General features: G+C 46.5%; 1 protein-coding gene across 6 annotated transcripts in view; it reads right to left on the bottom strand.

Annotated features, from left to right (window-relative positions):
* Window positions 1–1243: 1243 nt before the first annotated feature.
* ABCF1 (ATP binding cassette subfamily F member 1) overlaps window positions 1244–19504 on the bottom strand; it is a 51103-nt gene continuing 32842 nt past the window's right edge. For 5 of the 6 annotated variants that reach the window (XM_083355972.1, XM_083355974.1, XM_083355971.1 and 2 more), the window contains 10 exons: window positions 17810–17934; window positions 14815–14927; window positions 11336–11507; window positions 9566–9640; window positions 5963–6033; window positions 5698–5730; window positions 4145–4313; window positions 3052–3116; window positions 2790–2862; window positions 1244–1788 (listed from right to left, as the gene is read on the bottom strand). In XM_083355972.1, the coding sequence (XP_083212098.1) occupies window positions 1622–1788; window positions 2790–2862; window positions 3052–3116; window positions 4145–4313; window positions 5698–5730; window positions 5963–6033; window positions 9566–9640; window positions 11336–11507; window positions 14815–14927; window positions 17810–17934 (1063 nt within the window). In that variant the 3' untranslated portion in view covers window positions 1244–1621. Of the gene's footprint in view, window positions 1789–2789; window positions 2863–3051; window positions 3117–4144; window positions 4314–5697; window positions 5731–5962; window positions 6034–9317; window positions 9369–9565; window positions 9641–11335; window positions 11508–14814; window positions 14928–17809; window positions 17935–19504 lie in introns of those variants that run through there. The other variant, XM_083355976.1, reaches the window with a different exon arrangement.

The following is a 19504-nucleotide window of genomic DNA, read 5'->3' as shown; positions in this document are numbered from 1 at the left end:
TTGGACTGGGAGCCGCAGGGGATGGCCGAAAGAGCCGCATGCGGCTCCAGAGCCGCGGGTTGCAAACCAGTGCACTAGCCTTTGGAACTTAAGACTGCTGCCAGGTTAGGAGTCTCTCGGGATAAAGGGACAGCTGAAAAGATTGCTATGATCATTTTCTTTCCCATTGGTCTTGCTTCCATATAGTAGCCTCATAGAACAATAGAATCATAGAGCTGGGAAGGACCACAAGGATCATTTAATGCACGGGTGTTAAACTTGGATTGCGTTAAACCTGATTGCATCATGTGACCTATTGTGATAGTTTTTGCCTTTGTGAAGCCGGGGTGGGCATGGCCACCAGTTTGACAGCCCTGATTTAATCCAACCTTTGGCAATCCACACAAAAGTGCATTAAACCTTCTTCAAAAGCTGCGGAAGTGACAATCACAACCTCTATAGACCAGAGGTCCCCAACCTTTCGGCCACCAGGGACCGGTTCTGTGGAGAGAGGTTTTTCCGTGGACCAGTGTGTGTGTAGTTTTGTGTGCTGCCTGCATCCCACGGATGGGGCTTTGCTTGTTTGTGCAGACTGGTTGCTGGCATGCCACAGCCCAATACCGGCCCACGGCCCGGGGGTTGGGGACCCTTGCTACAGACAATACATTTTCACTGTCCTCTCAGAATTTCTCCCAACTGAAGGAAAAAGCATCCCTTGAAGTAGAGTACTGAATATTGTGGGTTTTGGTTGCTTTCTCCACAATACACACCAAAAAGTGCAACTTGAAGAGCCACACTTAACTGGCAAACAACCGGCTTTTCTAGGCAACGATAGCTAGTCCTTGACTTACAACAATTCATTTAGTGACCATTCAAAGTTGCAACAGTACTGAAAATAGGACTTATGGCCATTTTTTACACTTATGACCGTTAGGACATCCCCCTGGTCATGTGACCAAAATTAAGACACTTGGCAACTGACTCCTGTTTATGACGGTTGCAGTGTCCTGGGGTCATGTGATCCCCTTTTGAAAACTTTTGAGATGCAAAGTCAATGGGGAAGCCAGATTCAATGCAGTAACACTTGTGTTACTAATGTACCAATTGCAGTGTTTCACTTAACAACTGTGGCGAGAAAGGTCATAAAATGGGGGGAACTCACTTGACAACCGTCCTGCTTAGCAACAAAAATTTGGACTCAACTGTGCTTGTAAGTTGAGAACTATCTGCATTGTCCAAAATGTAAGAAATCAGGAAACGCCCATCCACAAGAGTGACGGCCACATTTTTAATTTAGTAAGTTTAAATGTTGTGCTCCAACTATTCCCCAAAATAGTGGAAGGAAAGGAGAGAGATTTGTAAATTGAAAGTAGTCTTCCAAAATGTCTGCTGGGTGGGTGGGAAAGAAAGGCATGATGGGATATTCACCCATTACCTTTTTGGTAAGTTTACTTCCATGCTGGTTGGGAGAGGAAGGGAAGAAGAGTTAAAAGTATCCAGAGTTTTTAATTTCTTGCAGATGTTCAAATCTGTCCCTCCGTGTCACATAAATAAAAGCCCCGCTGCTTGAGAGGGCGGAGTTTCCCCCTGGAAAAAATGGAAAGAGGCGGTGCATGTTCTGCTGGCTCCGCTTCTCAGGGCCTTATTCTTTTGGCCGATTGACCAGGACTTCACCCAAGGCTTCCAGCACTTCACGCTTGTAGTCTTCAAAGTCACCATCGATCTGATTGACTGTCTGGTCCTCCACCACCCACAGGTGGCAGTTGGTCTCTGTGATAAGCCGGGCATCATGACTGACAATGATCACCGCTGGAAAAGACAGAAGGGTTAGCAAGACCTTAAGCTACCTTAAAAAAAAAATAACAACAACCCACCCCACCTTCCTCGGATGTGCTCAAGAGCTGTGCAAAAAAGAATGCCATTCGGAACGGAGTGTAAACCAACCACCTCCCAAGTGCAATTCCAGTTACTAAAGCAGAGGCAGGCAACCTGGCGATTTCTTTTTCTCCCAAATAAGCTCCCCCAAACTTATCTAATCGGTTAAATTATTTCTTAAGATAGCAAGTAGGTACAGGGTGCAAAAAAAAAATATATGCAGCCCATCAACATTTCTTTGGTGACCACCAGAAAGAGCAAGACTAAAACTCTGGCTTACCTTTACATCCTTTCTTTTTCCCTAGGGGTTTGGGGGAAATGAAGGATTCACCTAAGTACTTTAACCATCGAGGTAGCTTGAGGAATCATTAAGTGTCCTCAAAATCCTTCAAAACGTGGAGTCTTAGCTCTGTTTAGTTTGGGGATGCTGCCTTCCAGATCTGCAGCAAAGCCCAGTGTGGCTGTGCCCTGCTACCTAAATTGCGCCATGCACAAATTATTCAGTTAATCAACCCTAACCTACAAATTTATTAGTTCTGGTGTTCATAGAGACTTGACCAGAAACTGATCATTCTTAGGCATTAAGATGGTGCCTTTGATTTTCAGTCTTTCCCTTCTTGCCAAGGGATAGGATAGAGCAGGGGTCTTCAGACTTGGCCCTTTTATGACTTGTGGAATTCTGGGAGTTGAAGTCCACAAGTCATAAAAGGGTCAAGTTTGAAGACCCCCCTGGGACAAAGCAAAGTTGGTTTACAATAACCAAAGTAAAATACGGGACAGGATGGAACAGACCCAATGTCACTTTAGGAATGCTTGGTCCCTTCTACTTCAAATTTGTAAGGACAGCATAGTGGTAAGGACAGCAAGCAGAGGTGGGCGTGATGGGTCTTGTGTTATCACCACAGTTATTTCAGGCCCAACAAGTTTTCACTCACCCCCTTTATAGTCATTGATAGCATCTCCCAAGGCATCGATTGATTCAATATCCAGGTTGTTTGTAGGTTCATCCTGGGGGGAGAGGGGGAAGGAACAAAGAGACATTTAAGGACTCTTGTCTTCTCTTCAGCTTTCACAAGGGGATAATGGTGCTGGGTACCCTATGAAATACACTAGTGCAGAAGGAGACAAGGTGACGATTTGGATTTGCTGGGGGAGAATACTACAGACTTCAATATAGATGATTGTAGATAAACTCACCAGAATAAGGACATCTGGCTCTCTACAAGCCAGTTCAGCAAATACCACACGAGCTTTTTGTCCCCCTGATAATGGGAAGGGGAAAAAAAACAAAGGAGAGAAAAGAGGAATTAGAAGATTAGCAAAAAACATGCCCGCTTCCCCAAAACTGACGCAGATAAAATCTCGCTATCAGAATTTGAAAGGACATCTGGAAGGATAAACGGGGCATCGGGATCAGAGTGTTGTGATTCAGTGTCAGCCTGTGCTCCCAGCAGCTGAGTCCGATGAATCTGAGGAGGAGGAGGAGGAGGGTTTTGGAGAGCCTTTGGTGTCGGAGGGAGGTTCTGATGCACTGCAGGACTCTCAGCCTGGCCCCTCCAGTCATGTTCCTCATGAGGCCCAGCTGTGTGAGAATGAGGTATCGGACTTAGATGAGTCACAGCTGAATCTGTTCAGAGACGCTAGAAGCAGAAGGCAATCCAGCAGAGCAGAGCAGAGAAAATCAATGAGGCAACTCAGTGAGAGGAGAAGGCAGTGAGAAGCCACGCCTTGGGACTGATAATAAAAGGGGAAGGTGTGGGCGGGGCTGGTTGCTGAAGGCAACTGTTTGAAGACATTCTGAGTGTGTCCTGGTCTGTTCTTGTTACTTCTGTTTAACTCTTGTTTGATATTTTGATTTATTTATTCTATTGCTTTTTTGTTTGAACTGTAAATAAATTTGGGTTGGGTTTTTCCAGTCTATTGACTGTAAAAAGGAAAAAGGGGTTGTCCCTGATACACAAACAGGGCCGGTCGTAGGCTGGAACAGAACAGAGCTTCTGAGCTTCGCAAGAACCTGATTCCTCTTTGAAGTCTGTCAGTCTTGACCCATCTTTCCAGCCTGTGTCTTATGTCCTGCTCAAGACACAGGTGGACTGTTATGCACTAAAGCTCCCAACACTCAGTGCCCTCCAGGTGTGATTAGCTACAGCTTTTATTATCCAGCACATTTGGCACATGCCAAGGTAGAGAAAGCTATGCTAGCAGCTCCCGCCTTTTCTTGCGAAGCTCTTGACCCGCCATCACCCCACCCCGCCCCCATTTCCCATCTACCAAGAAAAGCTTCTCATACCAGACAGCTTGCAAATCTGGATGGTGTGGGCATGGCTCTCAAGACCGAACCGGCCCAAACATTTACGGGCATCTTGATAAGGCAGGTTGAAATTGCGCTGAAGATATTCAGTGGCCGTTTCCTGCATATTCAGCTGATCGGCATACTGTTGGTTGAAGAAGCCAACTTTCTACCAGGAGAAAAAGAGGAAAATTGGGTGAAACCTCCCTCAAACCCACTCAAGCTTAACTCACACCGTTCCCAAGGCCACAGCTGGCATTTCAGGGTGCCTTCTCCTGGGCTAGAATAAGCCCTTCGTCACCGGCTCATGTTGGCTGGGATGTTGTAAGATGTCATCCAAAACATCGGATAAGAAATAACCAGGTTGCCTAATTCTAATTTAGGACACGATGCCGTCCTGAAATCACAGTCTCCAAATTGTGGGAGGAGGTTTTGCTCTAAGCCTCAACCGCCAAGTTGAGGACATGAATAAGCAGGCTGCCTGCAGGCACGCTAATATGTGAAAGGCCAAAAGGTATATTGGATATCCTTCAATCAAACAAGCCCCTCTCCAAGCAGAGTACACCAACACAAAGCAACAACTACCCATGTGTGTACCACTTCCTATAATAATAATAATATAAAGTTGGAAGGGACCTTGGAGGTCATCTAGTCCAACCCCCTGCTCAGGCAGGAAACCCTATACCATTTCAGGCAAATGGCTGTCCAGTCTCTTCTTAAAAACCTCCAGTGTTGGAGCATTCACCACCTCTGGAGGCAGGTTGTTCCACTGGTTAATTGTTCTAACTGTCAGGAAGTTTCTCCTTAGTTCTAGGTTGCTTCACTCCTTGACTAGTTTCCATCCGTTGCTTCTTGTCCTGTCTTCAGGTGCTTTGGAGAATAGCTTGACTCCCTCTTCTTTGTGGCAGCCCCTCAGATATTGGAACACTGCTATCATGTCACCCCTCACCCTTCTCTTCATTAAACTACACATACCCAATTCCAGCAACCGTTCCTTATATGTTTTAGCCTCCAGCCCCCTAATCATCTTTGTTGCTCTTCTCTGTACCCTTTCTAGAGTCTCGACATCTTTTTTACATTGTGGTGACCAAAACTGGATGCAGTATTCCAGGTGTGGCCTTACCAAAGCATTGTAAAGTGGTATTAGTACTTCACTTGATCTTGATTCTATCCCTCTGTTAATGCAGTCTAGCACTGTGTTGGCTTTTTTGGCAGCTGCAGCACACTGCTGGCTCATATTGAAGTGATTGTCTACTAAGACTCCGAGATCCCTCTCACAGTTACTACTATTGAGCAAGGTACCACCTATACTATACCTATGCATTTGATTTTTCCTGCCTAAATGTAGAACCTTACTTTTTTCACCATTGAATTTCATTTTGTTAGATAGTGCCCAGTGTTCGAGTCTGTCCAGATCCCCCTGTATCTTAACCCTATGACCAAAGGCTTCCTACCCTGACTGCTAGGCCTGCTTTCCACTCCAATATGGCTCCCCCTCAAATTATACACTGCCCTCCCGACCACCTCCCAACTGAAATCTCATCCATACTTACTAGCCTGTGGTTTTTTCTCATTTCTCCTCTGGTCTGGAAAGAGAGAGAGAGAGAAAAACAGGAAGTTAGCATTGCCTTGGTTCGCAATCCCATCAGATTAAAAGGGAAGTCATTTTTTTCACGGACTCATACTATCGCCTTCCCCCAATAATCACTTGCACTCAATTGGGGCTCGATCAAAAGGGGCCCAAAACACAGTCAAGGGAATCTCAGGCAAGGACAATCCACACCAAGAGAAGCCAAAGTCTGAAGAGATGGTACTTACCGGTGTAAGTTTCCCAGTTAGCAGCAATAGTAGTGTACTTTTCCCCACCCCATTGGGGCCCACGATACAGACTGAGAGGCAGGAAAAGGAGAGAAGGGATTACCATTAGCAACAAGATGGCGCCAGGCAGATGACGTTTTTAGGAATCTGACATTTTCCCCCCTGCCATCTTTCAATACAGGCGGTCCTCGACTTAACCATTTGTTTAGTGACCGTTTGAAGTTATAACGGCACTGAAAAAGCGTGACTTACGGCCCTTTTCTCACAATTTAATTTTAATTTAATTTATTAATATTTCTATACCGCCCTTCTCCCGAAGGACTCAGGGCGGTGTACAGGGCAAGAATAAAACACAGAGATTTACAAAAGATAAAAGGTAATTAAATACATGCCCAATTAAAAATACAGTTAATACATACTAAAACCCCCCAATAAAAATAGTAAAAACCCCCACCAATCCCCCCTCAGGCCAGGCCGGCTTGCTTGAACAAGTATGTTTTCAGATCGCGGCGAAAGGAGCGAAGATCGGGCGCCGTCCGGAGCTCAACCGGTAACTGGTTCCATAGCTCCGGGGCGCCCACAGAGAAGGATCTCCCCCTGGGGGCCACCAGTCGGCATTCTCTGATCGGTGGCACCCTGAGGAGGCCCTCTCTGTGGGAACACACAGGGCGGAGGGAAGTAGACGCCGGCAGCAGGTGTTCCCTAAGGTACTCCGGACCCCTGCCATGTAGGGCTTTAAACACCATTACTAGCACCTTGAATCTCACCCGGAAGACAACTGGTAACCAATGCAGCTCACGGAGCAGAGGTGTGACATGGGAGTATCGGGAGACTCCCAACACAACTCTCGCGGCTGCATTCTGTACCAGCTGGAGCCTCCGGGTGGTCCTCAAGGGAAGCCCCATGTAGAGAGCGTTGCAGTAGTCTAGACGAGAGGTCACGAGCGCGTGAGTGACCGTGCATAAATCATCCCGGCTTAGATAGGGCCGCAACTGGTGCACCAGGCAAACCTGGGCGAAAGCCCCCCTAGTCACAGCCACCATGTGATCTTCCAAGGTGAGCCGTGAATCTAGGAGGACTCCCAAGTTGCGAGCCCTATCTACGGGGGGTAATGATTCACCCCCCATAGAGAGAGACCCGGGATGAAGGTATGCAAAGCCACTCGGTCTTGTCGGGGTTGAGTTGAAGTCTGTTCCTCCCCATCCAGACCCGAACCGCCTCCAGGCAACGGGACATCACGTTGAGGGCATCACTGGGGTGGTTTGGGGTCGAAAGAAAAAGCTGGGTATCATCAGCATACTGATGATACCCAACTCCAAAACCACGAATGATCTCACCCAGCGGTTTCATGTAGATGTTGAACAGGAGAGGCGAGAGGACCGACCCCTGAGGAACTCCACAAACGAGAGACCTCGCGGTCGACCTCTGCCCTCCTGTCAACACCGACTGCGAGCGTCCCTGGAGATAGGAGGAGAACCACTGTAAAACCGTGACTCCCAGTCCCCTGAGACGCCGCAGCAGGATACCATGGTCGATGGTATCGAAAGCCGCTGAGAGGTCTAATAGGACTAGAACAGAGGAATGACCCCTGTCCCGAGCCCTCCAGAGATCATTCACCAGCGCGACCAATGCCGTCTCCGTGCTGTGCCCGGGCCTGAAACCCGATTGGTACGGGTCTAGATAATCCGCTTCATCCAGGACCAAAGGGAGCTGATGCGCCACCACACTCTCAACAACCTTCGCAAGAAAGCGAAGGTTGGAGACCGGACGAAAGTTGTTCAATACAGCTGGGTCCAAGGCAGGCTTCTTGAGGAGAGGCCTCACCACCGCCTCTTTCAAGACAGCAGGGAAGCTACCCTCACTCAAAGAAGCTGATATAACTGCTTGGAACCAGCTGCGTGTCCTCTCCCGGGCTGCATAAACCAGCCAGGAAGGGCACGGGTCCAATAAACATGTGGTGGAGCTCAGCCTCCCCGTAATCCTGTCCACTTCCTCCGGAGTCACAGAATCAAACTCCTCCCAGGTGATATCGACAAGACCGCCCGTGTCCTGATCGCCAGACTCTGCTCAGTCAGAGTCCAGACCGGTCCGAATCCGAGCGATTTTGTCCGACAGATAATTGTTAAACTCCTCGGCACGACCCTGCAAGGGTTCCTCCCTCATCTCTTGATTAAGGAGGGAGCGAGTCACCCTAAACAGGGCGGCCGGGCGATTATCTGCGGACGCGATAAGGGTAGCGAAGTGATTAGACCTTGCCACCCTTATTGCAGCGAGATAAGACCTAATATAGGTTCTTAGTCGCAATCGGTCGGATTCGTATCGGCTGGACCTCCAACCGCTCTCTAGGCCCCGTCTCCGACGCTTCATCTCCCGGAGCTCTGCGGAGAACCATGGAGCTCGACGGGATCTGCATCGGGTCAGGGGCCGCAAGGGTACAACTCGGTCAAGAGCCTCAGTGGCTGCCCTTTCCCAGGCTTCCACTAAGGCATCTGCCGAGCTGTGAGTGAGGGAGGCAGGTGGGGACCCCAGCGCTGCCTGGAACCTCACGGGATCCATTAAGCGTCTGGGGCGGTACCATCTAACTGGTTCCACACAACCACGGCGGGGGGTAGCAAAACGGAAGACCAGCCGCAGGAGATGATGATCGGTCCATGACAGGGGCATAATAATTGGAGAGCCCCCACCAAGATCATCTAACCACCGTCCAGATAAGAAAACTAGGTCAAGGGTGTGGCCTCCCTCATGAGTCGGTCCTGAAATTACTTGCGTCAGGTCCATGGCCGTCATGGAAGCCATGAACTCCCGAGCCAACTCAGATGATCCTCCCAGAGATGGTAGATTGAAGTCCCCCAAAACTATAAGTTTCGGGAACTCAACCACCAACCCAGAGAGGACATCGAGAAGCTCAGGCAGGGCTGCTGCTGCGTGACTAGGCGAAAGGTACACCAGCAGCAACAATGACAACCACTGAAACATCCCCGTGTTCAGCTGATCAAAATTCGGGTGCTTGGCACTGGCATGTATTTTTATGAGAGTAACAATGTCCCAGCATCATGTAACCTTCTGACAAGCAAAGTCAAGGGGGAAGCCAGATTCACTTAACAACTGTCCCGCTAACCTAAACACAAAGGCAAGGAAGGTTGTAAAATGGGTCGAAATGGCAAAACTCACTAAACTGCCTTGCTTAGCAACAAAATTTTTTTTTTAATCCCATTTATATCCCGCCCTTCTCCGAAGACTCAGGGCGGCTTACAATCTAAAGCACAATGTGCTTAGCAATAGCCTTCATTCTATGTATATACCTGCTTATTAGGGCTTTTGCCCCCCCCCAAGCGGCATTTTTACAAAGTCAGCTTATTGCCCCCAACAATCTGGGCTCAAGTTGTGGTAGTAAGTTGAGAAACACCTGTGAAGGAAATTAAATGACAAGCAGGAGCCAGAAGTGACTTTTCCCAGCTTGCAGCACTTTTAAATGATTAAAAAGAGAAAGTCCTGGTGAGGATTTCCCCCCCCCCCTTAAGAAACAAAGAAACACAAATTATACCCGCACGCAGAAGTCTGACAGCACGAAAACCTTCCCTTTGATCCTTCCACATCACTTACTTCGTGATTCCATGTCAATTCCAAAGTCCAAATTTTTGAAGAGGGGCTTCTGCCCTTCGTAACTGAAATTCACAGCTAAAAGAAAAAGCAAGGGGATAAGGATCAAAAGGGGGAAAAATGTTTTCTCAAGAACATGGAAGTAAGGTTTAGATAGAACAGCAGCAAGTTAACACCCAGACTGAAAAAAAATCAGTTCTTAGCCCAGCTGGTTAGAATAGCAGAGCTTAGACTGAACATTAAGAATTTGGAACTGACGTTGTTGGGATTTTTAAGCTCATCCATCATCCCTGTCCCATCTTGATCTTGAGTGCTGGACTGACAATCTCAATGAAAGGGATTACGCTTGGCTTTGAACTGACCCACTGATGGTATGCAAGCTGCTCCGGGAAACCGATCCCTAGCAGATAATAAAAGCTTACAGAAATCAGTAACCCATGTACTTAAAAGGACAGCAAAGCTTGCCATTCTCTGTTGAATGGGCTGCCAGCCCTTTTCCTGAAAAATCCCCCTGGCATGCAGTGTGCATGTATTGCAGCCATTATGAAGGCAGCTTCTCCCTCTGGGCAACGGTTACTAGCTGCAAGCATGATAGGAAGGCAACATACAAAAGAAATCCTTAGGAATCCCAAACCAGGAGGTTACACGGACTGCTATTCTACAGTGTCCCTGACACCTGATCTCTCACTCCATTAATTCCTATAGGTAGTCCTCGACTTATAACTGAAGTGATAACAGACCCACCCCCGCAGCAAATGGTACTTACAACCGGGATCTGAAGTTCCAACAGCCACCCTCCCCTGTCAAGTGACCACGTTTTACGTGGTCATAAAAACGTCGTAAAATCAGGTCAGTCACATAACTGTCATGACGTACGACTGTGATGAGCAGGCTCCATTACAACTGTTAAGTCGGGAACTAACTATACGCTCATCCTATTGATAGAATCCTCGGCACATGCAGACACGCTGTTATTGCGCCCGTTTTCTAGCATCGGGGAAGCTGAGCGACGGCACAGATCTCAATGATTTCTCCATCCATTAGCAATCCGTGAGCAAAATCCTGTCCTGGCCATCTGGGATTAGCAAAAACTAGGGCAGGAACTTAACCTAAGTCACATGGGCTGCCTGATATAAGGGCTCAACCCACAAGGAATCAAGCATTCCTCTCCTGTGACGCCTCAGCCAGCCTAGTCAGAGCAAGGGACACTGGGAGTTGTAGTTTAGCAACAGCCGGAAATTCAACTTCCCTCCCTCTCCTAAAATGCTTGAAAAAAGGTAAAGGTAAAGGTTCCACTGCACATGCGTGCTAGTAGTTTCCAACTCTAGGGGCCGGTGCTCATCTCCGTTTCAAAGCCGAAGAGCCAGTGCTTGTCCGAGGACGCCTCCGTGGTCATGTGGCCAAAGGCGCACGGAACACTGTTACCTTCCCACCGTAGTGGTCCCTATTTTTCTACTTGTATTTTTATGTGCTTTCGAACTGCTAGGTTGGCAGAAGCTGGGACGCGTGACAGGCGCTCACTCTGTTACACGGCACTCGGGATTCGACCCGTCAAACTGCCGACCTTCTGATTGACAAGCTCAGCGTCCTAACCCACTGAGCCACCGCTTGAAGGGGGAGGAAATAAAGTTCAGAATTGTTGACAAGAGATTTTTGTTTCTTTGTCCCCCCACCCCCACCCCCAGAAAATCACTCACTCCTCTGCAGGCTCCTGATCCTTCCCCTGCACCCCATTCCTTACAATTTGCCCTCCCAAAAAAAAAAAGGCCCTACCGTGGAGGCCCAGAATGGGCGGGGCAAGAGGCGGTGGGTTAGGAAAGGTGAATTTCACGGTGTATTCTCTGGGCCGTTTCAGGAGCTCGGGGGCCTCGTTGGATTCCTCATCCGGGTTCTTCTTGCGACATTTCTGCTGCTTCCGCGTCAAGGCCTCCTTTGTCTGCTTTTCCTGGGCCAAGTAAGACAGGTTACAAGAGGAACAGGCTGCCCTTCCTTTTTTGGGGGGGCATGGAAGGGAGACAAGATGGGCACAGGAACGTATTATTTTTTCAAAAGGAAAGGTATATTTCTTTCTTTCTTTTAGTGCCGAGAACCGTGGCAAGGATTCCAACGGCCCCAAACGGGCAGGACTCGGGATTTCTGACAAGAGTTGGAATCGGCTCTTCTCACGGGTGATCTCAGATTTGCCAATCTCCAACAGGACGAAACATGGGTGGCCTACAGGCAGTCCTCGACTGATGACCAGTTCCTTACCAACCCTTTGAAGTTAACGATGCCCCCTCCCAAAGGTTACTTTATGACCCAAAACTTCTGATGAGGTTCCCTCCTCTGCAGTCACGTGATCACACGTCGGACACTCCGCAGCTAGCCTTCGTTTTCCAGTCACGTGACCACAATTTAATGACTTTTGTAAAATGGAAATCGGCATTTCTCACAAAATGCCCATTGTAATGATTTGCTTAACGATCGGAAATTGTAGGAGAAAAGAAACTTTGAAGTTGCAACAATTAAGGGAGTAACAAGAATTGGAAGGGACCTTGGAGGTCTTCTGGCCTTGCTAAAGCAGGAAAATCGTGGTGGTTCACTTAAGGACCACTGCAAAAAATTTTTTAAAAAAAATCAGGTTGCTCATGTGACAACCGTTTAACAACTGGCATGTTGTTAATTCCGATCATGAAGACTACCTGTATTCTGTTAGTACAATCAGAAGGGGCTTCAGAGTATACAGTTGCAAGAAAAAGTATGTGAACCCTTTGGGATTACATGGAGTTTTGCATGAATTGGCCATAAAATGCGCTCTAAACGTCATGTAAGTCACAGCAATAGAAAAACACAGTCTGCTTAAAATAATACTACACAAACATTAGCTGTTGTCATGTTTTAATTGAACATAAGATGGAAACATTCACAGTGCAGGGTGGAAAAAGTATGTGAACCTTTGGACTTAATAATTGGTTGACCCTCCTTTGGCAGCAATAACCTCAACCAAACGTTTCCTGTAGTTGCAGATCAGACCTGCGCAACGATCTGGAGTAATTTTGGACCACTCCTCTTCACAAAAGTGTTTCAGTGTAGCAATATTCTTGGGGTGTCTGGTGTGAATCGCTCTCTTAAGGTCATGCCACAGCATTTTAATCGGGTTGAGGTCAGGACTCTGACTGGGCCACTCCAGAAGGCGTATTCTGTTCTGTTGAAGCCATTGTTTTGTTGAATTACTTGTATGCTTTGGGTCATTGTCCTGTTGCATCACCCATCCTCTGCAGAGCTTCAGTTGGCAGACAGATGGTTGTACGTTTTCCTGCAAAATGTCCTGATAAACTCTGGAATTCATTTTCCCATCAATGACAACAATCCGTCCAGGCCCTGAGGCAGCAAAGCAGCCCCAAACCATGATGCTCCCTCCACCATGTTTTACAGTGGGGATGAGGTTTTGATGTTGGTGTGCTTTGCCTTTTTTTCTCCACACGTAGTGTTGTGTGTTTTTCCCAAACAACTCAATTTTGGTTTCATCTGTCCACAGTATATTTTGCCAGTAGTGCTGTGGAACATCCAGGTGCTCTTTTGCAAACTTCAAATGTGCTGCAATATTTTTTTTGGACAGCAATGGCTTCCTCCGTGGTGTCCTCCCATGTACTCCATTCTTGTTTAATGTTTTCCTTATTGTAGATGTGTCAACAAAAATGTTAGCATGTGCCAGAGATTTCTGTAGGTCTTTAGCTGACACTCTAGGATTCTTCTTTACCTCATTAAGCATTATGCACTGTGCTCTTGCAGTCATTTTTACAGGATGACCACGCCTAGGGAGAGTAGCAACAGTGCTAAACTTTCTCCATTTGTAGACAGTCTGTCTTACCGTGGACACATGAACATCAAGGCTTTTGGAGATACTTTTGTAACCCTTTCCAGCTTCATGCAAGTCAACAATTCTTGATCGTAGGTCTTCTGAGAGCTCTTTTCTGCGAGGCATGGTTCACATCAGACAGTGCTTCCTGAGACCAGTAAACCCAAAAGAGGTGTGTGTTTTTAAAGGGCAGGACAGCTGTCAGCAACACATCCAATATCATCACACTGATTGGAGTCAAGGTTGGCTCACTCCTGGCTCCAATTAGCTCTTGGAGAAGTCATTAGGCTAGGGGTTCACATACTTTTTCCACCCTGCACTGTGAATGTTTCCATCTTATGTTCAATTAAAACATGACAACAGCTAATGTTTGTGTAGTATTATTTTAAGCAGACTGTGTTTTTCTATTGTTGTGACTTACATGGTGTTTAGAGCGCATTTTATGGCCAATTCATGCAAAACTCCACGTAATCCCAAAGGGTTCACATACTTTTTCTTGCAACTGTATCCCAGATTAAACAGGGTATAGCTGTATTAGTTGGCCTTCTCAATTAAGCTAGGGCAGGGGTCTGCAACCTTGACAACTTTAAGACTTGTGGACTTCAGCTCCCAGAATTCTGGGAGCTGAAGTCCACAAGTCTTAAAGTTGTCAAGGTTGCAGACCTCTGAGATAGGGTGTCAGAACACTGATAAGGAGGGCCGTGCTCAGAGTGCCCCAAGAACTCCTTTGGTCAGGGGTAGGCAACCTTGGGCTCTTTTATGACTCATGGACTTCAACTCCCAGAATTCCTGAGTCAGCTATGCTGGCTCAGGAATTCTGGGAGTTGAAGTCCATGAGTCATAAAAGAGCCGAGGTTGCCTACCCCTGCCTTTGGTTGTATATTCTGCTCCTGTGAGAGCAAGGATGCTCGTTTTCAAGTAAGCCCACCTAAAAATGGCAAATTTACTTATGAGTCAATCTTCTCTCCTCTTCCCTGCTGGAAGAAGAATCCGGACCTCCAGAAACTTAAGGTGAGCTTTTTTAAAATCACCATTACAGATAGTCCTCAGTTAGCAACTACCTCAGGCGGTAACCATTCGCAGCTATGGAGGTAACGGAAATATAAATAATTTCATAACCAATCTTACATTTACGACCTCTGCAGGTCTGTAAAGCCCAAGATGTTGAAATAAGATCAGAAAGGGCACAGCTTCATTTAGGGACCACCGCCATCACAGAGCTGTCAGTCCAAATTGTTGCCGCTAGGTGAGGACTACTTTTATGATAGCTTTGGTATCCAGAGAATGCAAGGAAGAACTGCAGATTTAACTCAGCATAACTATCCTGCTTCCCCAAGTCACTTCAGCTAAAAGGGTAGTTGCACAACATTTTTCAGCCAGCAAGTCCTCTACCTTGGCACAGCTACACACTTACTGCCTGCTTTGTCGACTTCCCACCGGCCTTCAGGTCTTTGAGCTTCTTCTCTTGCTTCTCATATTGCTTGAGCAGCTCCTTCTGTTTCTGCTGATACATCTTTTTGAAAGTCACTGCCAGGGACATGAGAAGGTTAAGCCTATTTCTCCATCCCCAACCTGCTGGACAGCTTGGTATCACTGAACAAGGGAAGAGGCCAGTTTCTGACAAACGAAGGTAAGAATATACATGCCCCAGGATAATGTTGCAGGATCCGATCTGGGTTGGTCACTGCGCCAGAAGTTTTGTCTTCCGAGCTTTTGGACTCCCCTCCCCAGGGAACTTCTCTCTAGCAGTGTGTGTCTTTTGGGCTATTCTGTATGTGGTGTGATGCCTGTTGTATGTGGCTTTTTAGATGTTGATTGAGGTGCTGGTGGCTGGCTATTACCGTGTTTCCCAGAAAGTAAGGCCTACACCAACAATAAGCCCTAGTTTGATTTTGGGGGTGGGTGGGCCCAATATAAGCCCTATCCCCAAAATAAGCCCTAGTTTGGGGGCAAGGCACACACCTAAAAATCAAGCTAGGGTGGGGTGTGCAGAGTTGCCGCTCTGCACCCACTTACCTTGCAGCCAGGGCTCTCCTTGCCAGCCCTCTTCTTCTTCTGCAGCCTCTTCTGCGGCCAGGCCTGCATTTCTCAGTCATAGGGCTTTCCAGAAGGCCTTTGCAGCCAAGAACGGATTCAATCTGTAGCTCGGTTCTGTAAGACCTCAGCAGCTGAGCACCAAGCTATGGATTGAACCCATAGCTCGCTACTTGGCTGCTTAGGCCTTCTGGAAAGGCCTGACTGCAAAATGCAGGCCCGAATGCAGCTGCAGAACTTTGGCCTCAGAAGAAGTGGACCGGCTGGGTGGGGCTGTCAGTGCCGGAGATGAGGTAAGGCCTACCCTGAAAATAAGACCTGATGCCTCTTTTGGAGGCAAAAAAAAAAAAAAAGAAACGAAAAAAAGACCGGGTCTTATTTTTGGGGAAACAGGGTAAGTGTTGGCTGTTGTTTCCTTGTGCTGCCAAGCCCTCACCGCCTAAGTACTTGATAAGCTGACATTCTGCTAGAGAGAAGTTCCCAGAGGATGGACTGCAGCGCCAGCCTGAAAGCTCGAAAGACTAAACCTTTGGCCCTGATGACTGATCCAGAGCCTGAAAGCAGATTTCTGCTTGTTAATTTACAACTGGTCCTGACTCTGCAGTAAAACAAGGAAATCTGCCGTTAAAAAAAATAAAAAGGCCACCAAGCCATCAACCAGATTCAAGGGGAAAGGACAAATGCTTTAAAAAAAAAAAAGAACAGGATGATGAGGAACACATTCAGTGAGCTCCTGGCTACTTCAGATCTCCCTTCCCTGTAAGATCGCGACTTCAGGCATTTAAAGATCTGAAGCTTCTGGTGATTATTTCAGCTTCAAAATATATTTTAATTCATTTTTAGGATCCAAATCTCAGTTTATTTCAGGCCCCTCCTTTGGCCCTCTGGAATATCAATCTATTTGATTAGGACAGTGTTTCTCAATGCTGGCAAACTTTAAGATAGACGTGTGGACTTTTAGTTCCTAGACTACAGCATAGCTGGCTGAGAACTCTGGGAGTTGAAATCCACACATTTTAAAGTTCCTACGTTTTGAGGGGGGAAAATGGACCAGGGACTACAGGCAGTCCTCAACGTACCACCATTCAAAGTTACAGCACCACTGAAAAAAGTGCCTTATGACTGATTTTCACACTTATGACCATTATAGCATGCCTGAGGTCACAAAATAAAAATTTGGGCACTTGGCTACTGGCGTGTACTTATGACAGTGGCACCGATTTATAACTTTCTCAGCCGGCTTCCAGCAGGCAAAGTCAATGGGGGAAGCCAGATTCACTTAATGACACGATTCACTTAACAACTGCAGTGATTAACAAAGGTGGGAAAGAGGATCGTAAAATGGAGCACGATTCGCTTAACAACTGCCTTGCTTAGTAACGGAAGGTTTTGGCTCAATTGTGGCTGTAAGTTATGGATTATTTGTAATGCAGAGAATTTGGCAAGGGGGTAGATTTGATGAACCCATAATGAATTTTGCCTAGGACATAGAAATAATTTGCAAACAGTCTTTTGAACCTCACTCAGGAGTAAAGCCACTTAAATATCTTTAAAGCAGCCTCTCACTCCAAAGCAGTCTGGAAAAAAAATACATCTCTTTGAAGGGAGCAACTTATTCAAGTTAAGGTCACCCCTAAAGCAGCAACATCCCAGTTATTTCTCCAGCAGTCGCGCTCTGGGTCTTCTGCCATTTTTGCAATAACCCCCTTCCATTTTACCTTTTCAAGGGACAAATGAAACATTAAATTCTGTCCTGGATCTCCCCCCCTAAAGCAGGAAAAAAGTATTAAAAGTCACATACAGCAGCATTGTTCCAGGGAACCAGATCAATATCTGTGAAGCACAGCAGCTTGCAACACTGAGCATTTTCTCACTCATCAAAAACACCCAGCAATTCAAAATGTTTGACATTTAATTAAAAGCGGATGGGTCATTTTAAGATAACATCTTCAAAGTAGGATAACTTCTTGGGTTCATTGTTTGTATTTGAAATCATGAGGTCTGAACGCCGGTTTTCAAAAATCATTTCTTTAAAATGGATTTTAAAAGCAAACACTCAAACTTTGTGGCTTGAAATACAGATTTTCACATTACGAATCTAAGAATTACACATTTTATGTGTTTGCCAGCTGGGTTCCCTCGTTCTTTGTATTTGCCACTTTTATCTATTTATTTTATTTAGCTTGATATAGCCGTCCATCTCACAAAGCCACCTTCCCCTAACCCTTCCAACATCCTCATTATGATTATTATGATTATTATGATTATTATGATTATGATTATTATTATTGTTGTTGTTGTTAGCCGCCCTGAGTCCTTCGGGAGATAGGGTGGCATATAAGTCCCAAAAATAAATAAATAAAATAAATACTCACTATAATTTCCCCGGTAGTAGAAAAGTTTCTGCATGTCCAAGTGGATGATATCTGTACACACATCATCCAAGAATCCCTGGTCATGGGAAACGATGAGAAGGGTTTTCTTCCATGTCTGGAGGTAGCTGAAAGAAGAAGAACAGAAGGGAATTAATGTTGTGATTCAGGGTCAGCCTGTGGGTTTGGCAGTTGGGTCGGATGACTCAGAGGAGGAGGAGGAGGGGGGTGTTGAAGAGCTTGATGAGAGCCCCCAGCCAGGCCCCTCTCATCTGGTCACCACGGAGACCCAGCTGTGTGAGCCTGACAGCGTGGATGAAGATGACCCACAGCTGGCCCTGTTTAAGGACGCCCGACGCAGGAGGCAGTCAGTCAGGAGTAAACAGAGGAAGGCAATGGGGCTCGTCGGAAGGAGGCAGAGAGAAGCCACGCCCTGAACTGTACTTAAGGGGGAATGCGTGGGAGGGCTGGTTTGCTGAAGGCAACCGCTTGAAAAGCTCCTGTTTCTTCGTTTGTGTCTTGTTCTATTTGTTTTTGTAGCAATAAATCTGGCAGGCATAATTCCAGCCTCTTGCCTTCTTGTAAAAGGGGTTGTCCCTGCCTTTTCTGCAGGGCCGGTAGCAGGCTGGTACAGAACAATTAAAATAGTAACAGTTACAACTACTTTACCCTCCCCTCATTTAGCGACCACACTGTGGTACCACAACTTGGTTGTTAAGTGGAACAGTCACTAACTGACCACTTGACTGAGAGACAGATGTGAGGATCACCGATTGCTGCTATCTCATTTTAGTGTCTTGTGCTTTCACACAGCGTCTTGTGCTTGAGCACTCCCCCCTTTTTGAGGGTGAAAAGATTGCGTATACAAGCTAGATCTCTCTCCATGAGCTGCTTCTTTCCATGGTGCAGTATGGCCCTAAAAAGTGTTAAAGGTAAATTAACAGCATAAGCTCTGTGACCTTAATTCATTCATTAGAACCCTCAGCTACTGCCTGAAACTGGCCAGACCTTAATCAGTTCCTCACTGAAGGCTTTTGTTGTCAGGCACATTGGTTGAAAAACATTTTTTTTATTATGACTACTGTTGCATTTGTGAATGGTCAATGAGATAGTCACTAAACAAAGAGTGGGCTGTTCTACATTAGGACTGACTTCAATAAGATAATTTTTATTGTCATTTTTTTACTGTGGGCAAAACGGCACACATCAAAAATGAAATTTAGTTGCCCGCTCTCAAAGTGGAACACATATATGACACACACCTAACCATACTATATACACATATGTATAGACACACACCCCTACATATATATAACAAATAAATATTAAATATTAAATACTGTCCATCTTAAATATATAACGGAAGGAGGAAGCTTGAGAGTTCACAAGGTTAATGCTGTATGGAATGAAACTATGGCTGAATCTGGATGTTCTGCTACGGATACCACGGAGCCTCCTCCCAGAAGGTAACAAGGAAAACAGGTTGTGAAGAGGATGGAGTAGTGTCCCAGATAATCTTGCGGACCCTGCTCAAGCAACGCTTCTGTGCTATGTCCTGGATGGGAGGGAGGGAACTGCCAATGATCTTTTCGGCCATCCTCACCACTCTCTGCACCGCCTTCCTGTCTGAAGCAGTGATGCTTCCAAACCAGACTGTGATGCTGTGTGACAGGATGCTCTTACCCCGAGATATATCTC

This window comes from Vipera ursinii, assembly GCF_947247035.1.
Source record: "Vipera ursinii genome assembly, chromosome: 2".
Taxonomy (NCBI): Eukaryota; Metazoa; Chordata; class Lepidosauria; order Squamata; family Viperidae; genus Vipera; species Vipera ursinii.
The sequence above is the reverse complement of the archived record's forward strand: the minus strand, read 5'-3'. Positions and strand labels throughout refer to the sequence as shown.